The 23,588-nt window shown below is 34.0% G+C and overlaps 1 protein-coding gene across 1 annotated transcript in view; it reads left to right on the forward strand.

Moving 5' to 3' along the window:
- LOC148948562 (aminopeptidase N-like) overlaps nucleotides 1-23,588 on the forward strand; it is a 147,647-nt gene that overhangs the window by 89,576 nt on the left and 34,483 nt on the right. The window contains exon 11 of the mRNA XM_089094467.1: nucleotides 4,443-4,629. Within this exon, the coding sequence (XP_088950593.1) occupies nucleotides 4,443-4,629 (187 nt within the window). The remainder of the gene's footprint in view (nucleotides 1-4,442; nucleotides 4,630-23,588) is intronic.

Genomic DNA, 23,588 nt, shown 5'->3' on the forward strand with positions numbered 1-23,588 from the left:
AATATTTGAGCCATGATGTCAAATAATACCAAAGTTAGCTTTAAGGAAGAAATAAGACACAGTCAAGAAGGTAAATCTACAATTTATTAATTTTTTGCTTTACCAAACTTGAACAAACCACTTGAAATACGTTTTAACGCTGATTCCAAATATGTTAATCGATATGGACGTTTAATTAATTTTTCCCCCGACACTACCAACCCTAGGAACATCTCTGAGTATAGCAATCCAAACTATCTTAAGTACCTTACGTGGCTAGTCACGCCGAAAATGACCTTACGTTACGGTGCTTTTAAGAACCCTCCCGCTACACAATAAGCAATTAGTTTCAACTCATTTTGTACATTGCAGAAAAACCAGCAGATTATATCACATCATACCTTACAAGTTTTACCCCGAACCTGGCTAATGGTAGTTCAATAGACTAACCTATTATCTTTGCGTCTGGTTAATAATACTTCAACATACCAGTAACCTATTATTTATGCATATCTAACAGGTACCTTTAATTCCATTATCTGGGAACGCAAAATTGATCTAAATGGATTTTTTTTCAATATATAAAAAATGTACTCCCATGTACTCTTTTAAAATTCTCCATATCTGAATATTCAGAGCAAATAATCTTTTATAGTGTTGAAATAGATATTCAAACTGTGAAACTTTCCAATACCACATTCTATTATATAGCAAAATTGAAAACTGGTATTTCTAATTTTAAATGTATTTACATATAGGCTACAGGTTACTAGTACACACTGTTCCATATTCTATATTATGTGACTAATATAACATGTTTGGTAGGTAGGCGTCATTTTTCGTGTCAAATGTTCTCGTGAAACTTTCGCGTCAAATGTTCCCGTCCCAATGTTCCTTCCAAATGTTCCTTCCAATATTTCTTCCAAATGTACACAGATGCATTACTACTAGCGTATCGTATACTTACCGGGTAATGACTATCTGAGCTTTGCTTTTCTCGACACGTGACTACTGGTATCTTGAAAAGTACCGAAATTTCTTATTTAGGATTTGCACCAAAAAACGTGAAAATGCTGCTCTATGAATTACGGACTAATCCTCTCTAGTCAGGTTAAAAATTAATATTAAAACAGAGTATGAGACAAACATTAAGTATTCAAATATGTTGACTTAGTTTTTTTCCCCCGGAATAAATGAAAATAAAACTTTCTTTTAAAAAAGTTCTGTAAACAAAAGTAAAGAGCCATATTAAACTTAGGACGAGCAGCAATAAATTCCTATGATACTTCCACTTAAAGCAACCAGAAGCTGTTATTAAAGAATAAATGAAACCCAAAACAATCAGAAATACCAATCAATATTCCAATTGAACATAAAAATAACTTACATTGATATAAATTAATAAAAAAACTAAAATGAAAAAATCATAGTGAATAATCAAGTCCAATTCAAAACGGTCAAAAATTACTAAAAACAGTAGTTTGGCTAATGTAACCCTATGTACATCCCCTAACCATTAAAGTTTTAAAGCTAATTGTGTCATAAGCGTTTTATTAGAAACTACATAAAATTTGAAGAGTGTGCTTTAGTTTTTCAAAATATCAACAAAAAATAAAAAACAGATCACTATAATAATCAAGATAAGTGGAAAGAATTAATGGAAAAAAATGAATATCATTATATAATAATATTAATTCTTGAAAATCTCAGCAATTCAAGATTTTATTTAACTGTATTTTTTTTTCAGTGTTATGAATATAGAAATGTTTATAATATATATTGTTTTACTAAAGCACAAATAACAAAATAAGCTTTAGAACTTTTAGTGTTAATGCAGGAGGAGGAGGGACCTGGCCAATCTCCTGTTTGTAGTAATTTTTATTCGTTTTGGTTTGATTTGAGCATTCAATTTAACTTTTACACCCTGGACTGTAATACCAATGATAAGACCTGAGTAAAACAATAGGAAAATTTAGTTATTTGCAACTCTTGCCCTGGGGGCTGTCGGTGCATCACATCCCTGGTAGCATAGTTAATAGATCCTTTGATCGTTTTCAAAATCCTGATTGGTGTTTGCAGGTGGAATACATTTAAAACGAGTCAGCAGGGGTTCGTTGCCCTACGATCACTTTCCAACATCCCCTTCAACATACCTAGCATATTTCAACCTAACACCCAAAGCCGTTCCTGAGATATTCCTGACACACCCTTTTAAAGACTAGCACTCTCATAGTGCGTTTTAGTTCTGCTCAGTTTCCTTCTTAATGCTTCTTGAAAGTAGTCAAAAGCAAAACTTGTCACGGTCTTAAGTATCTGTAGTCACAGTCACCAGCAGTCGCAGTATCAAGTATTTAATGCTGCAAAAGTTGTAGTCGAAGTCACAAGTTGTCACAGGTGGAAGGTTTTTTCAGTCACCAGTAATTGCAGTCGCAGTCACCAATACTTGCAGTCACGATCGCAAGTAGCTGCAGTCGCTGTCACAAGTAGTTGCAGTGGAAATAACCCTTAAATTTAGAACTTAATGTCCTTGCCATTTCTGAAAATATTACAGAAGTGCCTTTTGGATAACCTGGATTCACATAGTGTATTTTTATTTTGTTCAACATACCCCTCAAAATTCCCTTGAAAGTAGTAATAAAAAAATTGCGCGGTCATAAGCAGCTGCAGTCATAAACACCAATAGCTGCAATTGCAAATATTTGCTGTTGAAAGCAGTCAAAATGAAAATTAGTCACTGGCGCAAGTTTTTGCAGTCGCCAGTAACTGTAATTGCAGTCACCAGTACTTATAGTCACAATCGCAAAAATTTGCAGTCGCTGTCGCAAGTAGTTGCAGTAGTAGTAGCCCTTAAATTTTCAAGTTCATACTCTTAGCCGTACTAAAGATAATGTTCTGGAATTTTCTTGTACTCTACAACCTTTTTAAGAAATTTATTTTTGAGGATAACGAGCAGTTTATTTTAAAAATTAAAAAAGAGACTTTATACATTACAAAATTTTTAAGCGGTTGACTAACTGACTTAACGACTGTTTCAGCATACTCTTATAGCCTGTCATTACCATTTCTAATCATTTCGACATTTGATAATCGTACCAACATGACACGAGGTGTTCTTGTACCCTGAACTTGCGCTGATTGCACTTGAACTAAAGTCAACCTCATTTGTTTTACGCTTGCAATCAAAACTGCTCAAACCATTTTATCTTTAGACTTCAGTGGACTTTTTGTAACTCCTATCACTGTATTTTAATTATGGATTTTGGAGATTTTGACCAAAATGGTATTAAATCAAATGTTATGGCAAGTGACAATAAAATCTCTGAAAGAGAATTTTCTTTTATTCAAAATAATTGTAAGCTATCCAAGTGATTATAGATCCAGAAATCAGGAATGCAAAAGCAGACTAACTAGCCTATATTAAGATTTCTTAGACAAGTGTCAGTTCTTAATTTTGAGACATTTTGTGATACTGACAAAGAAGCTAATTTTCATGCTTAAACTTGTTCAAAACTACAGTCAAAACCGTGGTTCACTCAACAGTAGTCAACTACTTTAGCTCAGGGTCAAAACGCACCCTCAGTCTATAACCTTTTTTTAGTAACGAAGGTCAATAGCAGTCTGTTGTTCCCGTCGGGTATGGCAAGAGACAGAACAATTTTGTTTTTTTTTTGTCAAAAAACAGGTGAAAACGAAAAAACCAAGATGATTTCCAGTTAGGAGGTTTCAACACAGGATTCTTAGCAAAAACTTAATCATGAATGTTTATTTTTCTTTTGTAGCTACCACAATTCTTTGCATCACAGTATTTTTAATTTTACAGTGTCTTTTGCCAAGGAAATCAGAACTAGAACAGTAAAAGAGTCAACGTTGTATCAAGTGGTTTACCAGCTCGTGACTGGTTTTCCCCTTTGAATATCCGCAAAGGACACCCATAGTATTCAAATCAAGAAGACTCGGCTTAGGTATTGTAAGGAATCTGTAGGAGATCAGTATTGTACACACCTCAAAGGTTCCTTGTTGCAACCCAAAGTCCTCTTAACTCGCTGTTTTGTGAATCCTTACAATGCCGCATTCATGACGAGGAACCAGGTGTAGGTGTGTCCGACAACCTTTAATCTGGTTTCCACAGCTGTGGAATTGTATTTTGAATAATCCTTGGATCAGGACCTGACATTTAAACTGTTGTAATTTTCCACCTGTTTCTGTATCCTCGCCAAGGCCGTATCCAGGGGGGAGTCACCCGGTTTGAAGCCCCTCCCCCCAAATTTTTTGACCGAGTCGAACATTAGTCGAAAATTAGTAAAACCTTAGTAAACATTAGTAGAATTCGTCGAAAACCGTGTCGAAAATTAGTAAACCCCCCCCCCCCGAACAAAAATCCTGGATCCACTCTTGATCCTCGCTTTAAATTATTTAGATTTTTAGCCCCGAGAATTACTTTTATTTAACCTTCTTCTTTGCAGAGTCGTTATGTGAGAGAACAGTACCCAAGAGATTATGAAGAATATTTTTGGTGGATACCCATTACTTATTCTCAAGATTTCAATGATGAGTCAAAACCTATAGTTTGGATGCAAGATTCGAATGATCCACTTTTGATTAACAATCTAAGCACTGATAAATTCTTGATCCTAAATGTTGGACAGAAAGGTAACTTTCACGTTCATCGCGTACGCAGCAACAATCAAGCAATTTAGTTTGAAATCTATTCTAATTAACAAGAGCGAAAAGAATATTGCAAAAATATTTCAATTATTGTTTATATAAAAATCTATGCAAAAGAATAGCTTTGAACCATAGACGTGCCAACAGAAACATGGGGGACCAACGGAATGAAGTTTGCCCCCCCCCTCCTCCCAGACGATATTTATGCTAAAAAATGCCCTTTATTTCAAAGAAAAACTATTATTCTGCAAATATTGAATTACTTTATTGCTAATAAACTTTTGTCACACAAGATTAGTTCAAATTTTGCACTCTGGGAATGCCATATTTGATCTTCTTCAAATACAAAGAAGGAAACAGAAAATTCGAACTACCCCACTTAGATGTCCAAAAATACATAAAAAGTGGAATATTTTACAGCAACGAAAAAGTATGAATTCTTTGCAAAAAAATCTTTTTTGTCATTTGGTAAGTTTCCATTGATGCGTGTTTGTTGGTAATCTTACTACACATGTACCACAGTTTATAGAATTATCCAGTAAGTTTATCGCAGATCATTTCTGGTCTTCATTCTCGGTGCGAACAAAAAGCTCCTCCCACTTATTTCTGCATTAGCGGGTTAGTGTGTTTTCGTCAATCAATGAGAAATGGTTACAAAGTGCACTATTCGTAATAGCGGGTTTCCACTTAATAACTGTAAGTTTCGTGTCCAAGAGAAATCTGACTTGTCTACCCGTGAAAAGATTTAATGCCGCTTATGTTTATATCTGCAAAAACGTTCTCTGGAGCACTCGCACCTCGGTCCGGGTTTTTATAATGGGTGAGATAGGGAATGATCATGCTGCTAATTCTATAAATTGTGACATGTACATTAAAAAAAGTATCTTTTGGTTGAGTCGGTTCAGCGCCATAATAAGCTCTGGATTCGCTTTATCTGAATGTTTTTTTTTCTTTGAGACTGAGTATTAGACTTAGTTCCTCCCACGCCGGTTTGTGTATTAGGCAACTGCTACGTCTTTAATAAATTTGCTAGGTCTTTGAACACCAAAAATCAGATTTATTCTATATTCTCATAATATTTACAACAAGGTTTATTTATATCGAAACTGAAAACAAGCAGACCAAGATACAAAATCAAACAAAGACAAGCCGGTGGTTTCATCCCGGTGCTGTAGGCGTCATAGATTACCCACCCAACCGTGGGTGCTACGTATTTATTACATAGTTGCCAGGTGGTGGGCATTTGCGCCATTTGGGCGCTTTTTTGAGTTGATTGCCCTTTGAATTTTTCAAATTGGCACATTGCGCCAATTTTGTGGATGTCAAAAAAATTTGGAGCAAAGTGGGCGCATTTTGCCTTCACAATAACAATGACAAAACTTAAAATTTTTAACTCTAGTGTTTACTTACAACTTATACTGACATATTAAGGAATCTCTCTATATAGACAGGTGGAATTTTCAAAGCCCCGTAAGGATTCTCATATCGCATTCCAGGTCCATGACGACCTAAATAATGAATTATTAAAGCGTGCATTATCCTTAGCGTGATAAACCAAATAGGAAAGTGGTCAAATTTCGATAAAAAAAAAATACAGAAAAGAGTAGGAAAAGCTGACCTTTGTTTGACATAGCTCAATCAGCTCTTTCTGTTTTAAGCTTAACCATCAGCAACCCCTTCGTCGAGAGAATGCTTTCTGTTATGAATCTTGTCAAGTACAAAATTCGAAACAGGATGCACCTTAAAATGCTTAACTCTACTGTAACCACCCGCCTTAGGCTAAATTGCCGGGGAAAGTGCAGCAGGGACTTTGATCCTAAACCCGCTATGCTGAATAGATTTACCATTGACATGTATGACATCAAAAAACCATCCAATCACATTGGAAACGAAGATGAAACTCTTGAGGAAATTTTGGACGATATAGAAGGAGGGTTTGCTGTTTCACTTTGAAAATGATCTTGAATACTAGTCGAAGATAAATATAATATAAGTAGTTATCTAAGTACCATTTTGCTTGCGCCCCTGTACCAGACAGGTTTCTGGTGGGTATAGTCTGGTTTGGTGGGTACAATCTGGTTTGGTGGGTATAATCTGGTTTGGTGGGTATAATCTGGTTTGGTGGGTACAATCTGGTTTGGTGGGTATAGTCTGGTTTGATGGGTATAGTCTGGTTTGGTGGGTATAGTCTGGTTTCGTTTTTTGTGGATTCACTGCCCGTTCCTAAACATTGCAAAAAAGATAGCAGTATGAATGGGGGATTCCCCGCACAAATTTGTTTCAACTCCAAGTTTTTTTTTAACCTATAGAAGCTCTTCACCTTTTCAAAGAGAGTGAGTATCCTCTCGCATAATGGAATTTGAGGGTCAATAAAGTGAAATTATGTCACTATTCTAGTTTTTCTAAACCAGTATTGCCTATAACTTAATATATTCAAATATTTTTTGATAACTTGATAGGTGATTTGAATAAAGCCCAGTATCGCATAAACTATTAGAGATATCAAAATTATATCTCATTTGCATTAAGCTAACTCAATTTGCGAAAAGAAATTTCATTTACACAACTCTGCTCTGATTGAATTGTCGCCAGCAATGGGATCGAAAATGACACGTAATCACTGCTAAGCCTTTTGTTATTGCCAGAGGATTACCCAATACACTTCTTTGTGTCAACTGACAGAGTTCCAAATACTAACATTTTTAAAAGCTGACAGGTTTTTTTTTGTTATTAAAAAAATGGACATTATAATCAGAATTATTTGATTGACATTTAAAAAGGGGTAATGAGATTTGCAAATTGGAGTGTAGGATTTGTCAATTTTGGAGGGAAAACCAAAACAATAAAATATTTTTGGAGGGATGGGATGATGTGAGAAGGATTTCTTTGAGTACTTATAGTGCTGTACTGTGGGCCGACTTGCTAGCGAAAATGGATTCTATGGGTCGTATGGGATTTCAGAGCATGTACTTATGCAACATGATTAAACACGGTTTTACAATCAGAATTCATTGATTGACATTTGAAAAAAATTGGTAATTAGTGATTGGATAATTTTTCAACGTGAAATAACTGAATAAAATATTTTTGGAGCATGTACTTAACGATGGATAAAAGGGTTAAGGTGATTAGCAATTACGAGCGAGAATTCCCACACTGGTTCCTGGCAGTAGGCTACGCATAACAAATTTCTATACTGTGGGCCAACTTGCTAGCGAAAATGGATTCTATGGGTCGTATAGGATTTCAGTGCACGTACTTAAGCAACATGATTAAACATGGTCTTACAATCGAAATTCATTGATTGACATTTGTAAAAATGTGGTAATTAGGGATTGAATAATTTTTTAATTTGAAATCTCTGAATAAAATATTTTTGGAGCATCTACTTGACGATGGATAAAAGGGTTAAGGTGATTAGCAATTACGAGCTAGGATTCCCCCACTGGTTCCTGGCAGTAGGCTACGCATATCAAATTGCTGTACTGTGGGCCGACTTGCTAGCGAAAATGGATTCTATGGGTCGTATAGGAATTCAGAGCATGTACTTATTCAACATGATTAAACACGCTTTTACAATCGGAATTCATTGATTGACATTTGCGAAAAAGGGGTAATTAGTGATTGGATAATTTTTTAACGTGAAATCTCTGAATAAAATATTTTTGGAGCATATACTTGACGATGGATGTAATTAGTGATTGGATAATTTTTTAACGTGAAATCTCTGAATAAAATATTTTTGGAGCATGTACTTGACGATGGATAAAAGGGTTAAGGTGATTAGCAATTACAAGCGAGGATTCCCCCACTGGTTCCTGGCAGTAGGCTATGAATATCAAATTGCTATACTGTGGGCCGACTTGCTAGCAAAAATGGATTCTATGGGTCGTATAGGAATTCAGAGCATGGTCATAATTGATTCAAACACGCTTTTACAATCGGAATTCATTGATTGACATTTGCAAAAAAGGGGTAATTAGTGATTGGATAATTTTTAACATGAAATCTCTGAATAAAATTTTTTTGGAGCATGTACTTGACGAAGGATAAAAGGGTTCAGGTGATTATCAATTACAAGCGAGGATTCCTCCATTGGTTTCTGGCAATATGCTATGAATATCAAATTGCTATACTGTGGGCCAAATTGCTAGCAAAAATGGATTCTATGGGTCGTATAGGAATTCAGAGCATGGTCATAACTGATTCAAACACGCTTTTAAAATCGGAATTCATTGATTGACATTTGCAAAAAAGGGGTAATTAGTGATTGGATAATTTTTTAACGTGAAATCTCTGAATAAAATATTTTTGGAGCATGTACTTGACGATGGATAAAAGGGTTCAGGTGATTAGCAATTACTAGTGAGAATTACCACACTGGTTCCTGGCAGTAGGCTATGCGTATCAAATTGCTATACTGTGGGCCAACTTGCTAGCGAAAATATATTCTATGGGTCTTATAGGATTTCAGAGAATGTAATTATTAAACATGTTTAAACAAGGTATTACAATAGTAATTCATTGATTGAAATTTGCAAAAAAGTGGTAATTAGTGATTTGATAATTTTTTAATATGAAATCTCTGAATAAAATATTTTTGGAGCATGTACTTGACGATGGATAAAAGGGTTAAGGTGATTAGCAATTACGAGCGAGGATTTCCCCACTGGTTCCTGGCAGTAGGCTACGCATATCAAATTGCTCTACTGTGGGCCGACTTGCTAGCGAAAATGGATTCTATGGGTCGTATAGGAATTGTTCATTCTGAATATCTTTCGTGAAATGCAAGAATTGGAATATTTCAGTAGTGTTTAGTTGTGCTTTACCTTGTCACAGTTACATTCTCTTGATTTTTCAAAAGTTTATTTTGAATATCTTTCGTGAAATGCAAGAGTTGGAATATTTCAGTAGTGCTTTGTTGTGCTTTACTTTGTCACAGTTACATTCTGTTGAGTTTCAAAGTTCATTTTGAATTTAATTCGTTGAAATGCAAGAGTTGAAATATTTCAGTAGTGTTTTTTGGTGCTTTACCTTGTCACAGTTACATTTTCTTGATTTTTCAAAAGTTCATTTTGGATTTCTTCCTTGAAATGTAAGAGTTGGAATATTTCAGTAGTGTCTTGTCATGGTTTACCTTGTCACAGTTACATTCTCTTGATTTTTCAAAGTTCATTTTGGATTTCTTTCGTTGAAATGCAAGAGTTTGAATATTTTAGTAGTGTCGTGTTGTGCTTTACCTTGTCACAGTTATATTCTCTTGATTTTTCGAGTTTCAATTTGGATTTCTTTCCTTGAAATGCAAGAGTTGGGATATTTCAGTAGTGTTTTTGTTATGGTTTACCTTGTCACAGTTACATTCTTTTGATTTTTCAAAGTTCATTTTGGGCTTCTTTCGTTGAAATGCAAGAGTTGGAATATTTCAGTAGTCTTTTGTTGTGCTTTACCTTGTCACAGTTACATTCCCTTGATTTTTCAAAGTTCATCAGTAGTTTCTTGTCGTGGTTTACCTTGTCACAGCTACATTCTCATGATTTTTCAAAGTTCATTTTGGATTTCTTTCGTTGAAATGCAAGAGTTGGAATATTTCAGTAGTGACTTGTTGTGCTTTACCTTGTCACAGTTACATTCTCTTGATTTTTCGAAATTCATTTTGAATTTCTGTCGTGAAATGCAAAATTTGGAATATTTCAGTAGTGTTTTGTTGTGCTTTACCTTGTCACAGTTACATTCTGTTGATTTTCATAGTTCATTTTGAATTTCTTTCATTGAAATGTAAGAGTTGGAATATTTCAGTAGTGTTTGGTTGTGCTTTACCTTGTCACAGTTACATTCTCTTAATTTTTCAAAGTTCATTTTGAATTTCTTTCGTGAAATGCAAGAATTGGAATATTTCAGTAGTGTCTTGTCGTGGTTTACCTTGTCACAGCTACATTCTCATGATTTTGCGAAGTACGTTTTGGATTTCTTTCGTTGAAATGCAAGAGTTGGAATATTTCAGTAGTGACTTGTTGTGCTTTACCTTGTCACAGTTACATTCTCTTGATTTTTCGAAGTTCATTTTGAATTTCTGTCGTGAAATGTAAGAGTTGGAATATTTCAGTAGTGTTTTGTTGTGCTTTACCTTGTCACAGTTACATTCTGTTGATTTTCATAGTTCATTTTGAATTTCTTTCATTGAAATGCAAGATTTGGAATATTTCAATAGTGTTTTGTTGTGCTTTACCTTGTCAGAGTTACATTCTCTTGATTTTTCAATGAGTTTCAGTAGTGCTTTGTTATGCTTTACTTTGTCACAGTTACATTCTGTTGATTTTCAAAGTTCATTTTGAATTGCTTTCGTTGAAATGCATGAGTTGGAATATTTCAGTAGTGCTTTGTTGTGCTTTACCTTGTCACAGTTACATTCTCTTAATTTTTCAAAGTTCATTTTGAATTTTTTTCGTGAAATGCAAGAGTTGGAATATTTCAGTAGTGTTTTATCGTGGTTTACCTTCTCACACTTACATTCTCTTGATTTTTCAAAGTTTATTTTGAATTTCTTTAGTGAAATACAAGAGTTGGAATGCTTCGGTAGTGTTTTGTCGTGGCTTATCTTGTTACAGTTACATTCTCTTGATTTTTCAAAGTTCATTATGGATTTCTTTCATTGAAATGCAAGAGTTGGATTATTTCAGTAGTGTTTTGGTGTCGTTTACATTGTCACACTTACATTCTCTTGATTTTTCAAAGTTCATTCTGGATTTCTTTCATTGAAATGCAAGAGTTGGATTATTTCAGTAGTGTTTTGTTGTGGTCTACCTTGTCACACTTACATTCTCTTGATTTTTCAAAGTTCATTTTGGATTTCTTTCGTTGAAATGCAAGAGTTGGAATATTTCAGTAGTGTTTTGTCAGGGTTTACCTTGTCACAGTTACATTCTCTTAATTTTTCAAAGTTCATTTTGAATTTTTTTCGTTGAAATGCAAGAGTTGGAATATTTCGGTAGTGTTTTGTCGTGGTTTACCTTGTCACAGTTACATTCTTTTGATTTTTCAAAGTTAATTTTGGATTTCTTTCGTTGAAATGCAAGAGTTGGAATATTTCAGTAGTATTTTTCCATGTCACAGTTACATTCTCTTGATTTTTCAAAGTTAATTTTGAATTTCTTTCGTGAAATGCAAGAGTTGGAATGCTTCGGTAGTGTTTTGTCGTGGTTTACCTTGTCACAGTTACATTCTCTTGATTTTTCAAAGTTCATTTTTGATTTATTTCATTGAAATGCAAGAGTTGGATTATTTCAGTAGTGTTTTTTTGTGCTTTACCTTGTCACAGTTACATTCTCTTGATTTTTCAAAAGTTAATTTTGAATATCTTTCGTGAAATGCAAGAGTTGGAATTTCAGTAGTGCTTTGTTATGCTTTACTTTGTCACAGTTACATTCTGTTGATTTTCAAAGTTCATTTTGAATTTCTTTCGTTGAAATGCAAGAGTTGGAATATTTCAGTAGTGCTTTGTTGTGCTTTAGCTTGTCACAGTTACATTCTCTTAATTTTTCAAAGTTCATTTTGAATTTTTTTCGTGAAATGCACGAGTTGGAATATTTCAATAGTGTTTTATCGTGGTTTACCTTCTCACACTTACATTCTCTTGATTTTTCAAAGTTCATTTTGAATTTCTTTCGTGAAATGCAAGAGTTGGAATGCTTCGGTAGTGTTTTGTCGTGGTTTACCTTGTCACAGTTACATTCTCTTGATTTTTCAAAGTTCATTTTGGATTTCTTTTATTGAAATGCAAGAGTTGGATTATTTCAGTAGTGTTTTGTTGTGGTTTACCTTGTCACACTTACATTCTCTTGATTTTCAAAACTTCATTTCGGATTTCTTTTATTGAAATGCAAGAGTTGGAGTATTTCAGTAGTGTTTTGATGTGGTTTACCTTGTCACACTTACATTCTCTTGATTTTTCAAAGTTCAGTTTGAATTTCTTTCGTTGAAATGCAAGAGTTGAAATATTTCAGTAGTGTTTTGTGGTGCTTTACCTTGTCACAATTACATTTTCTTGATTTTTCAAAAGTTCATTTTGGATTTCTTCCTTGAAATGCAAGAGTTGGAATATTTCAGTAGTGTCTTGTCATGGTTTACCTTGTCACAGTTACATTCTCTTGATTTTTCAAAGTTCATTTTGGATTTCTTTCGTTGAAATGCAAGATTTGGAATATTTTAGTAGTGTCTTGTTGGGCTTTACCTTGTCACAGTTAGGCTACTTTCTCTTGATTTTTCAAAAGTTCATTTTGAATATCTTTCGTGAAATGCAAGAGTTGGAATATTTCAGTAGTGCTTTTTGTACTTTACTTTGTCACAGTTACATTCTGTTGAGTTTCAAAGTTCAGTTTGAATTTCTTTCGTTGAAATGCAAGAGTTGAAATATTTCAGTAGTGTTTTTTGGTGCTTTACCTTGTCACATTTACATTTTCTTGATTTTTCAAACGTTCATTTTGGATTTCTTCCTTGAAATGCAAGAGTTGGAATATTTCAGTAGTGTCTTGTCATGGTTTACCTTGTCACAGTTACATTCTCTTGATTTTTCAATGTTCATTTTGGATTTTTTTCGTTCAAATGCAAGAATTGTAATAGTTTAGTAGTGTCTTGTTGTGCTTTACCTTGTCACAGTTACATTCTCTAGATTTTTCAAAAGTTCATTTTGAATACCTTTCGTGAAATGCAAGAGTTGGAATTTCAGTAGTGCTTTGTTATGCTTTACTTTGTCACAGTTACATTCTGTTGATTTTCATAGTTCATTTTGTATTTCTTTCGTTGAAATGCAAGAGTTGGAATATTTCAGTAGTGTTTTGTTGTGCTTTACCTTGTCACAGTTACATTCTCTTAATTTTTCAAAGTTCATTTTGAATTTCTTTCGTGAAATGCAAGAGTTGTAATATTTCAGTAGTGTTTTATCGTGGTTTACCTTCTCACACTTACATTCTCTTGATTTTTCAAAGTTCATTTTGAATTTCTTTCGTGAAATGCAAGAGTTGGAATGCTTCGGTAGTGTTTTGTCGTGGTTTACCTTGTCACAGTTACATTCTCTTGATTTTTCAAAGTTCATTATGGATGTCTTTTATTGAAATGCAAGAGTTGGAATATTTCAGTAGTGTTTTGTTGTGGTTTACCTTGTCAAAGTTACATTCTCTTGATTTTTCAAAGTTCATTTTGGATTTCTTTCATTGAAATGCAAGAGTTGGATTATTTCAGTAGTGTTTTGTTGTGGTCTACCTTGTCACACTTACATTCTCTTGATTTTTCAAAGTTCATTTTGGATTTCTTTCGTTGAAATGCAAGAGTTGGAATATTTCAGTAGTGTTTTGTCAGGGTTTACCTTGTCACAGTTACATTCTCTTAATTTTTCAAAGTTCATTTTGAATTTTTTTCGTTGAAATGCAAGAGTTGGAATATTTCAGTAGTGTTTTGTCGTGGTTTACCTTGTCACAGTTAAATTCTGTTGATTTTTCAAAGTTCATTTTGGATTTCTTTCGTTGAAATGCAAGAGTTGGAATATTTCAGTAGTATTTTTCCATGTCACAGTTACATTCTCTTGATTTTTCAAAGTTAATTTTGAATTTCTTTCGTGAAATGCAAGAGTTGGAATGCTTCGGTAGTGTTTTGTCGTGGTTTACCTTGTCACAGTTACATTCTCTTGATTTTTCAATGTTAATTTTGGATTTCTTTCCTTGAAATGCAAGAGTTGGAATATTTCAGTAGTGTTTTGTTGTGCTTTACCTTGTCACAGTTACATTCTCTTGATTTTTCAAAAGTTCATTTTGAATATCTTTCGTGAAATGCAAGAGTTGTAATTTCAGTAGTGCTTTGTTATGCTTTACTTTGTCACAGTTACATTCTGTTGATTTTCAAAGTTCGTTTTGAATTTCTTTCGTTGAAATGCAAGAGTTGGAATATTTCAGTAGTGTTTTGTTGTGCTTTACCTTGTCACAGTTACATTCTCTTAATTTTTCAAAGTTCATTTTGAATTTTTTTCGTGAAATGCAAGAGTTGGAATATTTCAGTAGTGTTTTATCGTGGTTTACCTTCTCACACTTACATTCTCTTGATTTTTCAAAGTTCATTTTGAATTTCTTTCGTGAAATGCAAGAGTTGGAATGCTTCAGTAGTGTTTTGTCGTGGTTTACCTTGTCACAGTTACATTCTCTTGATTTTTCAAAGTTCATTTTGGATTTCTTTCATTGAAATGCAAGAGTTGGATTATTTCAGTAGTGCTTTGTTGTGCTTTGCTTTGTCGCACTTACATTCTCATGATTTTTCAAATTTCAGTTTGGATTTCTTTTATTGAAATGTAAGAGTTGGATTATTTCAGTAGTGTTTTGTTGTGGTCTACCTTGTCACACTTACATTCTCTTGATTTTTCAAAGTTCATTTTGGATTTCTTTCGTTGAAATGCAAGAGTTGGAATATCTCAGTAGTGTTTTGTGGTGCTTTACCTTGTCACAATTACATTTTCTTGATTTTTCAAAAGTTCATTTTGGATTTCTTCCTTGAAATGCAAGAGTTGGAATATTTCAGTAGTGTCTTGTCATGGTTTACCTTGTCACAGTTACATTCTCTTGATTTTTCAAAGTTCATTTTGGATTTCTTTCGTTGAAATGCAAGATTTGGAATATTTTAGTAGTGTCTTGTTGTGCTTTACCTTGTCACAGTTAGGCTACATTCTCTTGATTTTTCAAAAGTTCATTTTGAATATCTTTCGTGAAATACAAGAGTTGGAATATTTCAGTAGTGCTTTGTTGTGCTTTACTTTGTCACAGTTACATTCTGTTGAGTTTCAAAGTTCATTTTGAATTTAATTCGTTGAAATGCAAGAGTTGAAATATTTCAGTAGTGTTTTTTGGTGCTTTACCTTGTCACAGTTACATTATCTTGATTTTTCAATAGTTCATTTTGGATTTCTTCCTTGAAATGGAAGAGTTGGAATATTTCAGTAGTGTCTTGTCATGGTTTACCTTGTCACAGTTACATTCTCTTGATTTTTCAATGTTCATTTTGGATTTCTTTCCTTGAAATGCAAGAGTTGGAATATTTCAGTAGTGTTTTGTTGTGCTTTACCTTGTCACAGTTACATTCTCTTGATTTTTCAAAAGTTAATTTTGAATATCTTTCGTGAAATGCAAGAGTTGGAATTTCAGTAGTGCTTTGTTATGCTTTACTTTGTCACAGTTACATTCTGTTGATTTTCTTAGTTCGTTTTGAATTTCTTTCTTTGAAATGAAAGAGTTGGAATATTTCAGTAGTGTTTTGTTGTGCTTTACCTTGTCACAGTTACATTCTCTTAATTTTTCAAAGTTCATTTTGAATTTCTTTCGTGAAATGCAAGAGTTGGAATATTTCAGTAGTGTTTTATCGTGGTTTACCTTCTCACACTTACATTCTCTTGATTTTTCAAAGTTCATTTTGAATTTCTTTCGTGAAATGCAAGAGTTGGAATGCTTCGATAGTGTTTTGTCGTGGCTTATCTTGTCACAGTTACATTCTCTTGATTTTTCAAAGTTCATTTTGGATTTCTTTCATTGAAATGCAAGAGTTGGATTATTTCAGTAGTGTTTTGTTGTGGTTTACCTTGCCACACTTACATTTTCTTGATTTTTCAAAGTTCATTTTGGATTTATATCATTGAAATGCAAGAGTTGGAATATTTTAGCAGTGTTTTGACGTGGTCTACCTTGTCACACTTACATTCTATTGATATTTCGAAGTTCATATTGAACTTTCCTTGATATGCAAGAGTTGGAATATTTCAGTAGTGTTTTGTCAGGTTTTACCTTGTCACAGCTAAATTCTCTTAATTTTTCAAAGTTCATTGTGAATTTTTTCGTTGAAATGCAAGAGTTGGAATATTTCAGTAGTGTTTTGTCGTGGTTTACCTTGACAGAATTACATTCTCATGATTATTCAAAGTTCGTTTTTGATTTCTTTCGTTCAAATGCAAGAGTTAGAGGATTTCAGTAGTGTTTTGTTGTGCTTTACCTTGTCATAGTTACATTCTCTTGATCTTTCAAAGTTCATTTCGTATTTTTTCCTTAAAATACAAGAGTTGGAATATTTCAGTAGTGTCTTGTCGTGATTTACCTTGTCACAGCTACATTCTCTTGATTTTTCAAAGTTCATTTTGGATTTTTTTCGTTGAAATGCAAGAGTTGGAATATTTCAGTAGTGTCTTGTTGTGCTTTACCTTGTCCCACTTACATTCTCTTGATTTTTCGAAGTTCATTTTGAATTTCTTTCGTGAAATGCACCCCTTGGATACACAATACAGATACTTTATTCAAGAAATTATGAAAAAATCGCAAGTAAGTAACAAACTCTTTCTTGAATTCTCCATTTGGATGCACAATACAGAAATTTAATTCAAGAAATTATGAAAACAAAAGGTAAGTAAGTAAGTAACAAACTCTATGCTTTTTCTGCATCAATTGTCGGATATGTTGAATAAAATATGCAAAGTCGACATAGCTTTATTTCATTTTTTAAGGTTAATTTAGACGAGGTTACGAGCGCGCACGTGAAAAATCAAGAGAATGTAACTGTGACAAGGTAAACCATGACAAGACACTACTGAAATATTCCAACTCTTCAATTTCAAGGAAGAAATCCAAAATGAACGTTTGAAAAATCAAGAAAATGTAATTGTGACAAAGTAAAGCACCGCAAAACACTACTGAGATATTCCAACTCTTGCATTTCAACGAATGAAATTCAAACTGAACTTTGAAAATCAACAGAATGTAACTGTGACAAAGTAAAGCACAAAAAGCACTACTGAAATATTCCAACTCTTGCATTTCACGAAAGATATTCAAAATGAACTTTTGAAAAATCAAGAGAATGTAACTGTGACAAGGTAAGCACAACAAGACACTACTAAAATATTCCAACTCTTGCATTTCAACGAAAGAAATCCAAAATGAACTTTGAAAAATCAAGAGAATGTAACTGTGACAAGGTAAACCATGACAAGACACTACTGAAATATTCCAACTCTTGCATTTCAAGGAAGAAATCCAAAATGAACTTTTGAAAAATCAAGAAAATGTAATTGTGACAAGGTAAAGCACCACAAAACACTACTGAGATATTCCAACTCTTGCATTTCAACGAAAGAAATTCAAAATGAACTTTTGAAAAATCAAGAGAATGTAACTGTGACAAGGTAAAGCACAACTAAACACTACTGAAATATTCCAATTCTTACATTTCACTAAAAATATTCAAAATGAACAATGCCTATACGACCCATAGAATCCATTTTCGCTAGCAATTCGGCCCACAGTACAGCAATTTGATATGCGTAGCCTACTGCCAGGAACCAGTGGGGGGATCCTCGCTCGTAATTTCTAATCACCTTAACCCTTTTATTCATCGTCAAGTACATGCTCCAAATATATTTTATTCAGAGATTTCACATTAAAAAATTGTCCAATCTCTAATTACCCCTTTTTTGCAAATGTCAATCAATGTATTTCGATTGTAAGAGCATGTTTAGTCATGTTGCATAAATACGTGCACTGAATTCCTTTACGACACACAGAATCTATTTTCTCTAGCATATTAGTCCACAGTATATCAATTTGATACGCCTAGCCTACTACCGGGACCCAGTGAGAGGATCCTTGCTCGTAATTGCTAATCACCTTAACCCTTTTATCCATCGTCAAGTACATGCTCCAAAAATACTTTATTCAGAGATTTTACGTTAAAAAATTATCCAATCACTAATTACCCCATTTTTGCAAATGTCAATCAATGAATTCCGATTGTAAAAGCGTGTTTAGTCATGTTGCATAAGTACATGCTCTGAATTCCTATACGACCCATAGAATCCATTTTCGCTAGCAAGTCGGCCCACAGTACAGCAATTTGATATGCATAGCCTACTGCCAGGAACCAGTGGGGGAATCCTCACTAGTAATTGCTAATCACCTGAACCCTTTTATCCATCGTCAAGTACATGCTCCAATAATATTTTATTCTGAGATTTCACGTTAAAAAATTATCCAATCACTAATTACCCCTTTTTTGCAAATGTCAATCAATGAATTCCGAATGTAAAAGCGTGTTTAAATCAGTTATGACCATAATCTGAATTCCTATACGACCCATAGAATCCATTTTCGCTAGCAAGTCGGCCCACAGTATAGTAATTTGATATTCGTAGCCTACTGCCAGAAACCAGTGGGGGAATCCTCGCTCGTAATAGCTAGTCACCTTAACCCTTTTATCCATCGTCAAGTACATGCTCCAAAAATATTTTATTCAGAGATTTCACGTTAAAAAATTATCCAATCACTAATTACCCCTTTTTTTGCAAATGTCAATCAATGAATTCCGATTGTAAAAGCGTGTTTAATCATGTTGCATAAGTACATGCTCTGAAATCCTATACGACCCATAGAATCCACTTTCGCTAGCAAGTCGGCCCACAGTACAGCAATTTGATATGCGTAGCCTACTGCCAGGAACCAGTGGAGGAATCCTCGCTCGTAATTGCTAATCACCTGAACCCTTTTATCCATCGTCAAGTACATGCTCCAAAAATATTTTATTCAGAGATTTCACGTTAAAAAATTATCCAATCACTAATTACCCCTTTTTTTGCAAATGTCAATCAATGAATTCCGACTGTAAAAGCGTGTTTAGTCATGTTGCATAAGTACATGCACTGAGTTCCTGTACGACTCATGGAATCTATTTGCTCTAGCATGTCAGTCCACAGTATATCAATTTGTTACGCATAGCATATTGCCAGGAACCAATGTAGGAATTCTCGATAGTAACTTATATTTACCTGAACCCTTTTATCCTTAGTCAATTACATGCTCCAATAAAATTTTATTAAGAGATTTCACATTAAAAAATTATCCAATCACTAATTACCCCTTTTTTGCAAATGTCAATCAATGAATTCCGATTGTAAAACCGTGTTTAATCATGTTGCATAAGTACATGCTCTGAATTCCTATACGACCCATAGAATCCATTTTCGCTAGCATGTCGGACCACAGTATAGCAATTTGATATGCATAGCCTACTGCCAGGAACCAGTTGGGGAATCCTCGCTCGTAATTGCTAATCACCTGAACCCTTTTATCCATCGTCAAGTACATGCTCCAAAAATATTTTATTCAGAGATTTCACGTTAAAAAATTATCCAATCACTAATTACCCCTTTTTTGCAAATGTCAATCAATGAATTCCGATTGTAAAAGCGTGTTTAATCATGTTGCATATGTACATGCTCTGAATTCCTATACGACCCATAGAATCCATTTTCGCTAGCAAGTAGGCCCACAGTACAGCAATTTTATATGCATAACCTACTGCCAGGAGCCACTGGGGGAATCCTCGCTCATTATTTATATTCAACAGACTCCATGTCTCCAACGTTTCGTATTTGGACCAAAAAATATTTTAGTATTAGATTAGCCGTTAAAAAATTATCCCAATAAGACTTACCCCTTTTTTGCACTGGATAAACACATAAAACCGACTGTAAAAAGCGAGCTATGACTGTTAAATTATGACCATAAAAAGAAAAACTTCGCGACCAATATAATTAATTTTCGCTATCAAGTTGGCCCACAGTATAGCACTATAAGTACTCAAAGAAATCCTTCTCACATCATCCCATCCCTCCAAAAATATTTTATTGTTTTGGTTTTCCCTCCAAAATTGACAAATTCTACACTCCAATTTGCAAATCTCATTACCCCTTTTTAAATGTCAATCAAATAATTCTGATTATAGTGTCCAATTTTTTAATAAAAAAAAACCTGTCTGCTTTTCAAAATGTTCGTATTTGGAACTCTGTCAGTTAAAACTAAGAAGTGAATTGGGTAATCCTCTGGCAATAACAAAAGACTTAGCAGTGATTACGTGTCATTTTCGATCCCATTGCTGGAGCCAACTCAATCAGAGCAGAGTTGTGTAAATGAAATTTCTTTTCGCAAATTGAGTTAGCTTAATGTAAATGAGATATCATTTTGATATCTCTAATAGTGTATAAGATACTGGGCTTTATTCAAATCACCTATCAAGTTATCAAAAAATATTTGAATATATTAAGTTATAGGCAATACTGGTTTAGAAAAACTAGAATAGTGACATAATTTCACTTTATTGACCCTCAAATTCCATTATGCGAGAGGATACTCACTCTCTTTGAAAAGGTGAAGAGCTTCTATAGGTTGAAAAAAAAACTTGGAGTTGAAACAAATTTGTGCGGGGAATCCCCCGTTCATACTGCTATCTTTTTTGCAATGTTTAGGAACAGGCAGGGAATCCCCAAAAAACCAAACCAGACTATACCCCTCAAACCAGACTATACCCATCAAACCAGACTATACCCACCAAACCAGACTGTACCCACCAAACCAGATTATACCCACCAAACCAGATTATACCCACCAAACCAGATTGTACCCACCAAACCAGACTATACCCACCAGAAACCATTCTGGTACAGGGGCGCAAGCAAAATGGTACTTAGATAACTACTAATATATGACTAAAAAATGTAAAAAACTAATTCGAATTTCAAAGGAAAACACAAATAAAATAACTATTGGAACTGTTGAAGGACCTTGCCAAGTACAATTTTGTCTCATAGGTATGTTTTTGGCTTTTGTTTCATGACAAAATCTCAAAACATTGTCTCTAGCCTGCAATTTTATAGATAATTGCATTAATAACTACCGGCCTAATTTCTTATATTTGACTTGGTCGTTCTTGTCCACAGTTTATAGAATTAGCAGTATGATCATTCCCTATCTCACCCATTATAAAAACCCGGACCGAGGTGCGAGTGCTCCAGAGAATGTTTTTGCAGATATAAACATAAGCGGCATTAGATCTTTTCACGAGTAGACAAGTCAGATTTCTCTTGGACGCGAAACTTGGCTTCAACGTTGGAACACTAATTTTGAAGAAACTAATTTTAAATTAATTTATTCCAATTCATACATGAAAATTGGTAATTAGTAGTGCAATGTTATTATTAGATGTTTTTAGGAATTAAAAATAGGTTTCGAAGTCTCAAATTGGTTTCAAAGGCATTTTGAGAAAGTTTCTGCCAAAATACGTGTTCCAGGGTAATTGGACCACTGATGGCAGATCAAATGAGAGGAGCTGTTTGTACGCGCCGATATAATTATATATATATATATATATATATATATATATATATATATATATATATATATATATATATATATATATATATATATATATATATATATATATATATATATATATATATATATATATATATATATATATATATATATATATATATATATATATATATATATATATATATATATATATATATATATATATATATATATATATATATATATATAAGTAGAAAGGCCTTATTGACTCCCACGATGACAATACCCGTTCGAATCCCGATCCGGACACTTTTTTTTAAAACTCCCACGATGACCACGTGGTTTATGGTTTTTGTCAGTGAGAATGAAAAAACAGAATTTTTCTCACTTGGAAAAACAGGAATTTTCTCACTTTTATGGATGTTTTCTTGGATGGTTATGTGTGTTGGTCAATTTATTTGATGTTTTTCTTGGATGTCAACATCAAATTATGGATGTTTTATGGTTCGTTGTCAGTGAGAATTTGAAAAACAGGAACTTTCTCACATTTATGTCTGTTTTCATGGAGGGTTATGTGTGTTGGTCGATTTATTTGATGTTTTTCATGGATGGTTATGGTTGATTTATGTCTGTTCGGTGTCAGTGTGAATGGACATGCTCGACGCGAATGTTATGAGATTGTTGGGCGAACCTAACCTGAGAACTTGATTTACATAATCGGCGGGGAAATTATTGATTCACGAAGGGGGAATTAAGAAACATTTTGGTTTCTTTGATCTTTAGGTGAACCTAACCTGAGAACTTGATTTACATAATCGCGAGGGGAAATTATTGATTCACGAAGGGGGAATTAAGAAACATGATGGTTTCTTTGATCTTTAGGCGAGCCTAACCTGAGAACTTGATTTACATAATCGGCGGGGAAATTATTGACTCACGAAGATGGAATTAAGAAACACTATGGTTTCTTTGATCTTTAGGCGAACCTAACCTGAGAACTTGATTTACATAATCGCTAGGGGAAATTATTGATTCACGAAGGGGGAATTAAGAAACATTATAGTTTCTTTAATCTTTAGGCCTGAGGGATTTATTTATTATTGTTGTTTTGGACAAGTGCATGCTAGGGATGAATGTCAAGGTGTCCTGGAATAGGAAACCGGAAGTACATGCATCCTTCTCAGCCAATCAGCGAGTCGGATACATCCTCCTTCGCAGCCAATCAGAGAGCTGATTACGAATGGTTTTCCCCCCGTTGCATAACAATTCACACTTAACATTTCTTCTATAACGGGCGTGTAATGTGAGTAAATTATCAGAAAGTATTTTGACACAATTGAAACAACAATGACTGTTATTGATGAACTTGAAGCCTTGGCAGCCACAATTAGCAATGTGAGTACATTTTCATTTTTTTTTTCAAAATAAAATTATTTTCCTTGCTCACCCTCTAGTATATTCAGGTAAATCCCCCCCCATACAATACAAACATCACTTTACAATCTTTATACTCACTAGGAAAACGTAATTATATTCTTTTTACCCTCGAAACCTAACCCCCCCCCCCTCACTGTTTTACAAGCAAATTCTCGCAAATGGAAATAATAATCTTTTCGTTAAATTTTAGCCTTTCTCTATTGTGATTTAAAGTGCCTACTGACTTCTGTCAATTTTTAATGAAAATGCCGCTCTGTTTTGACACAATCTCCAGTGCGAGGTTAAAATTAGCTATCACCCCTTTTCCCTCTGTGTTTACGAATGCAGCGGCCAAAGTCAATGGAACTGTTC

This window comes from Artemia sp. Qi Xiang Cuo, chromosome 9 (genome assembly GCF_049724085.1).
Source record: "Artemia sp. Qi Xiang Cuo chromosome 9, ASM4972408v1, whole genome shotgun sequence".
In the NCBI taxonomy this organism is placed as follows: Eukaryota; Metazoa; Arthropoda; class Branchiopoda; order Anostraca; family Artemiidae; genus Artemia; species Artemia sp. Qi Xiang Cuo.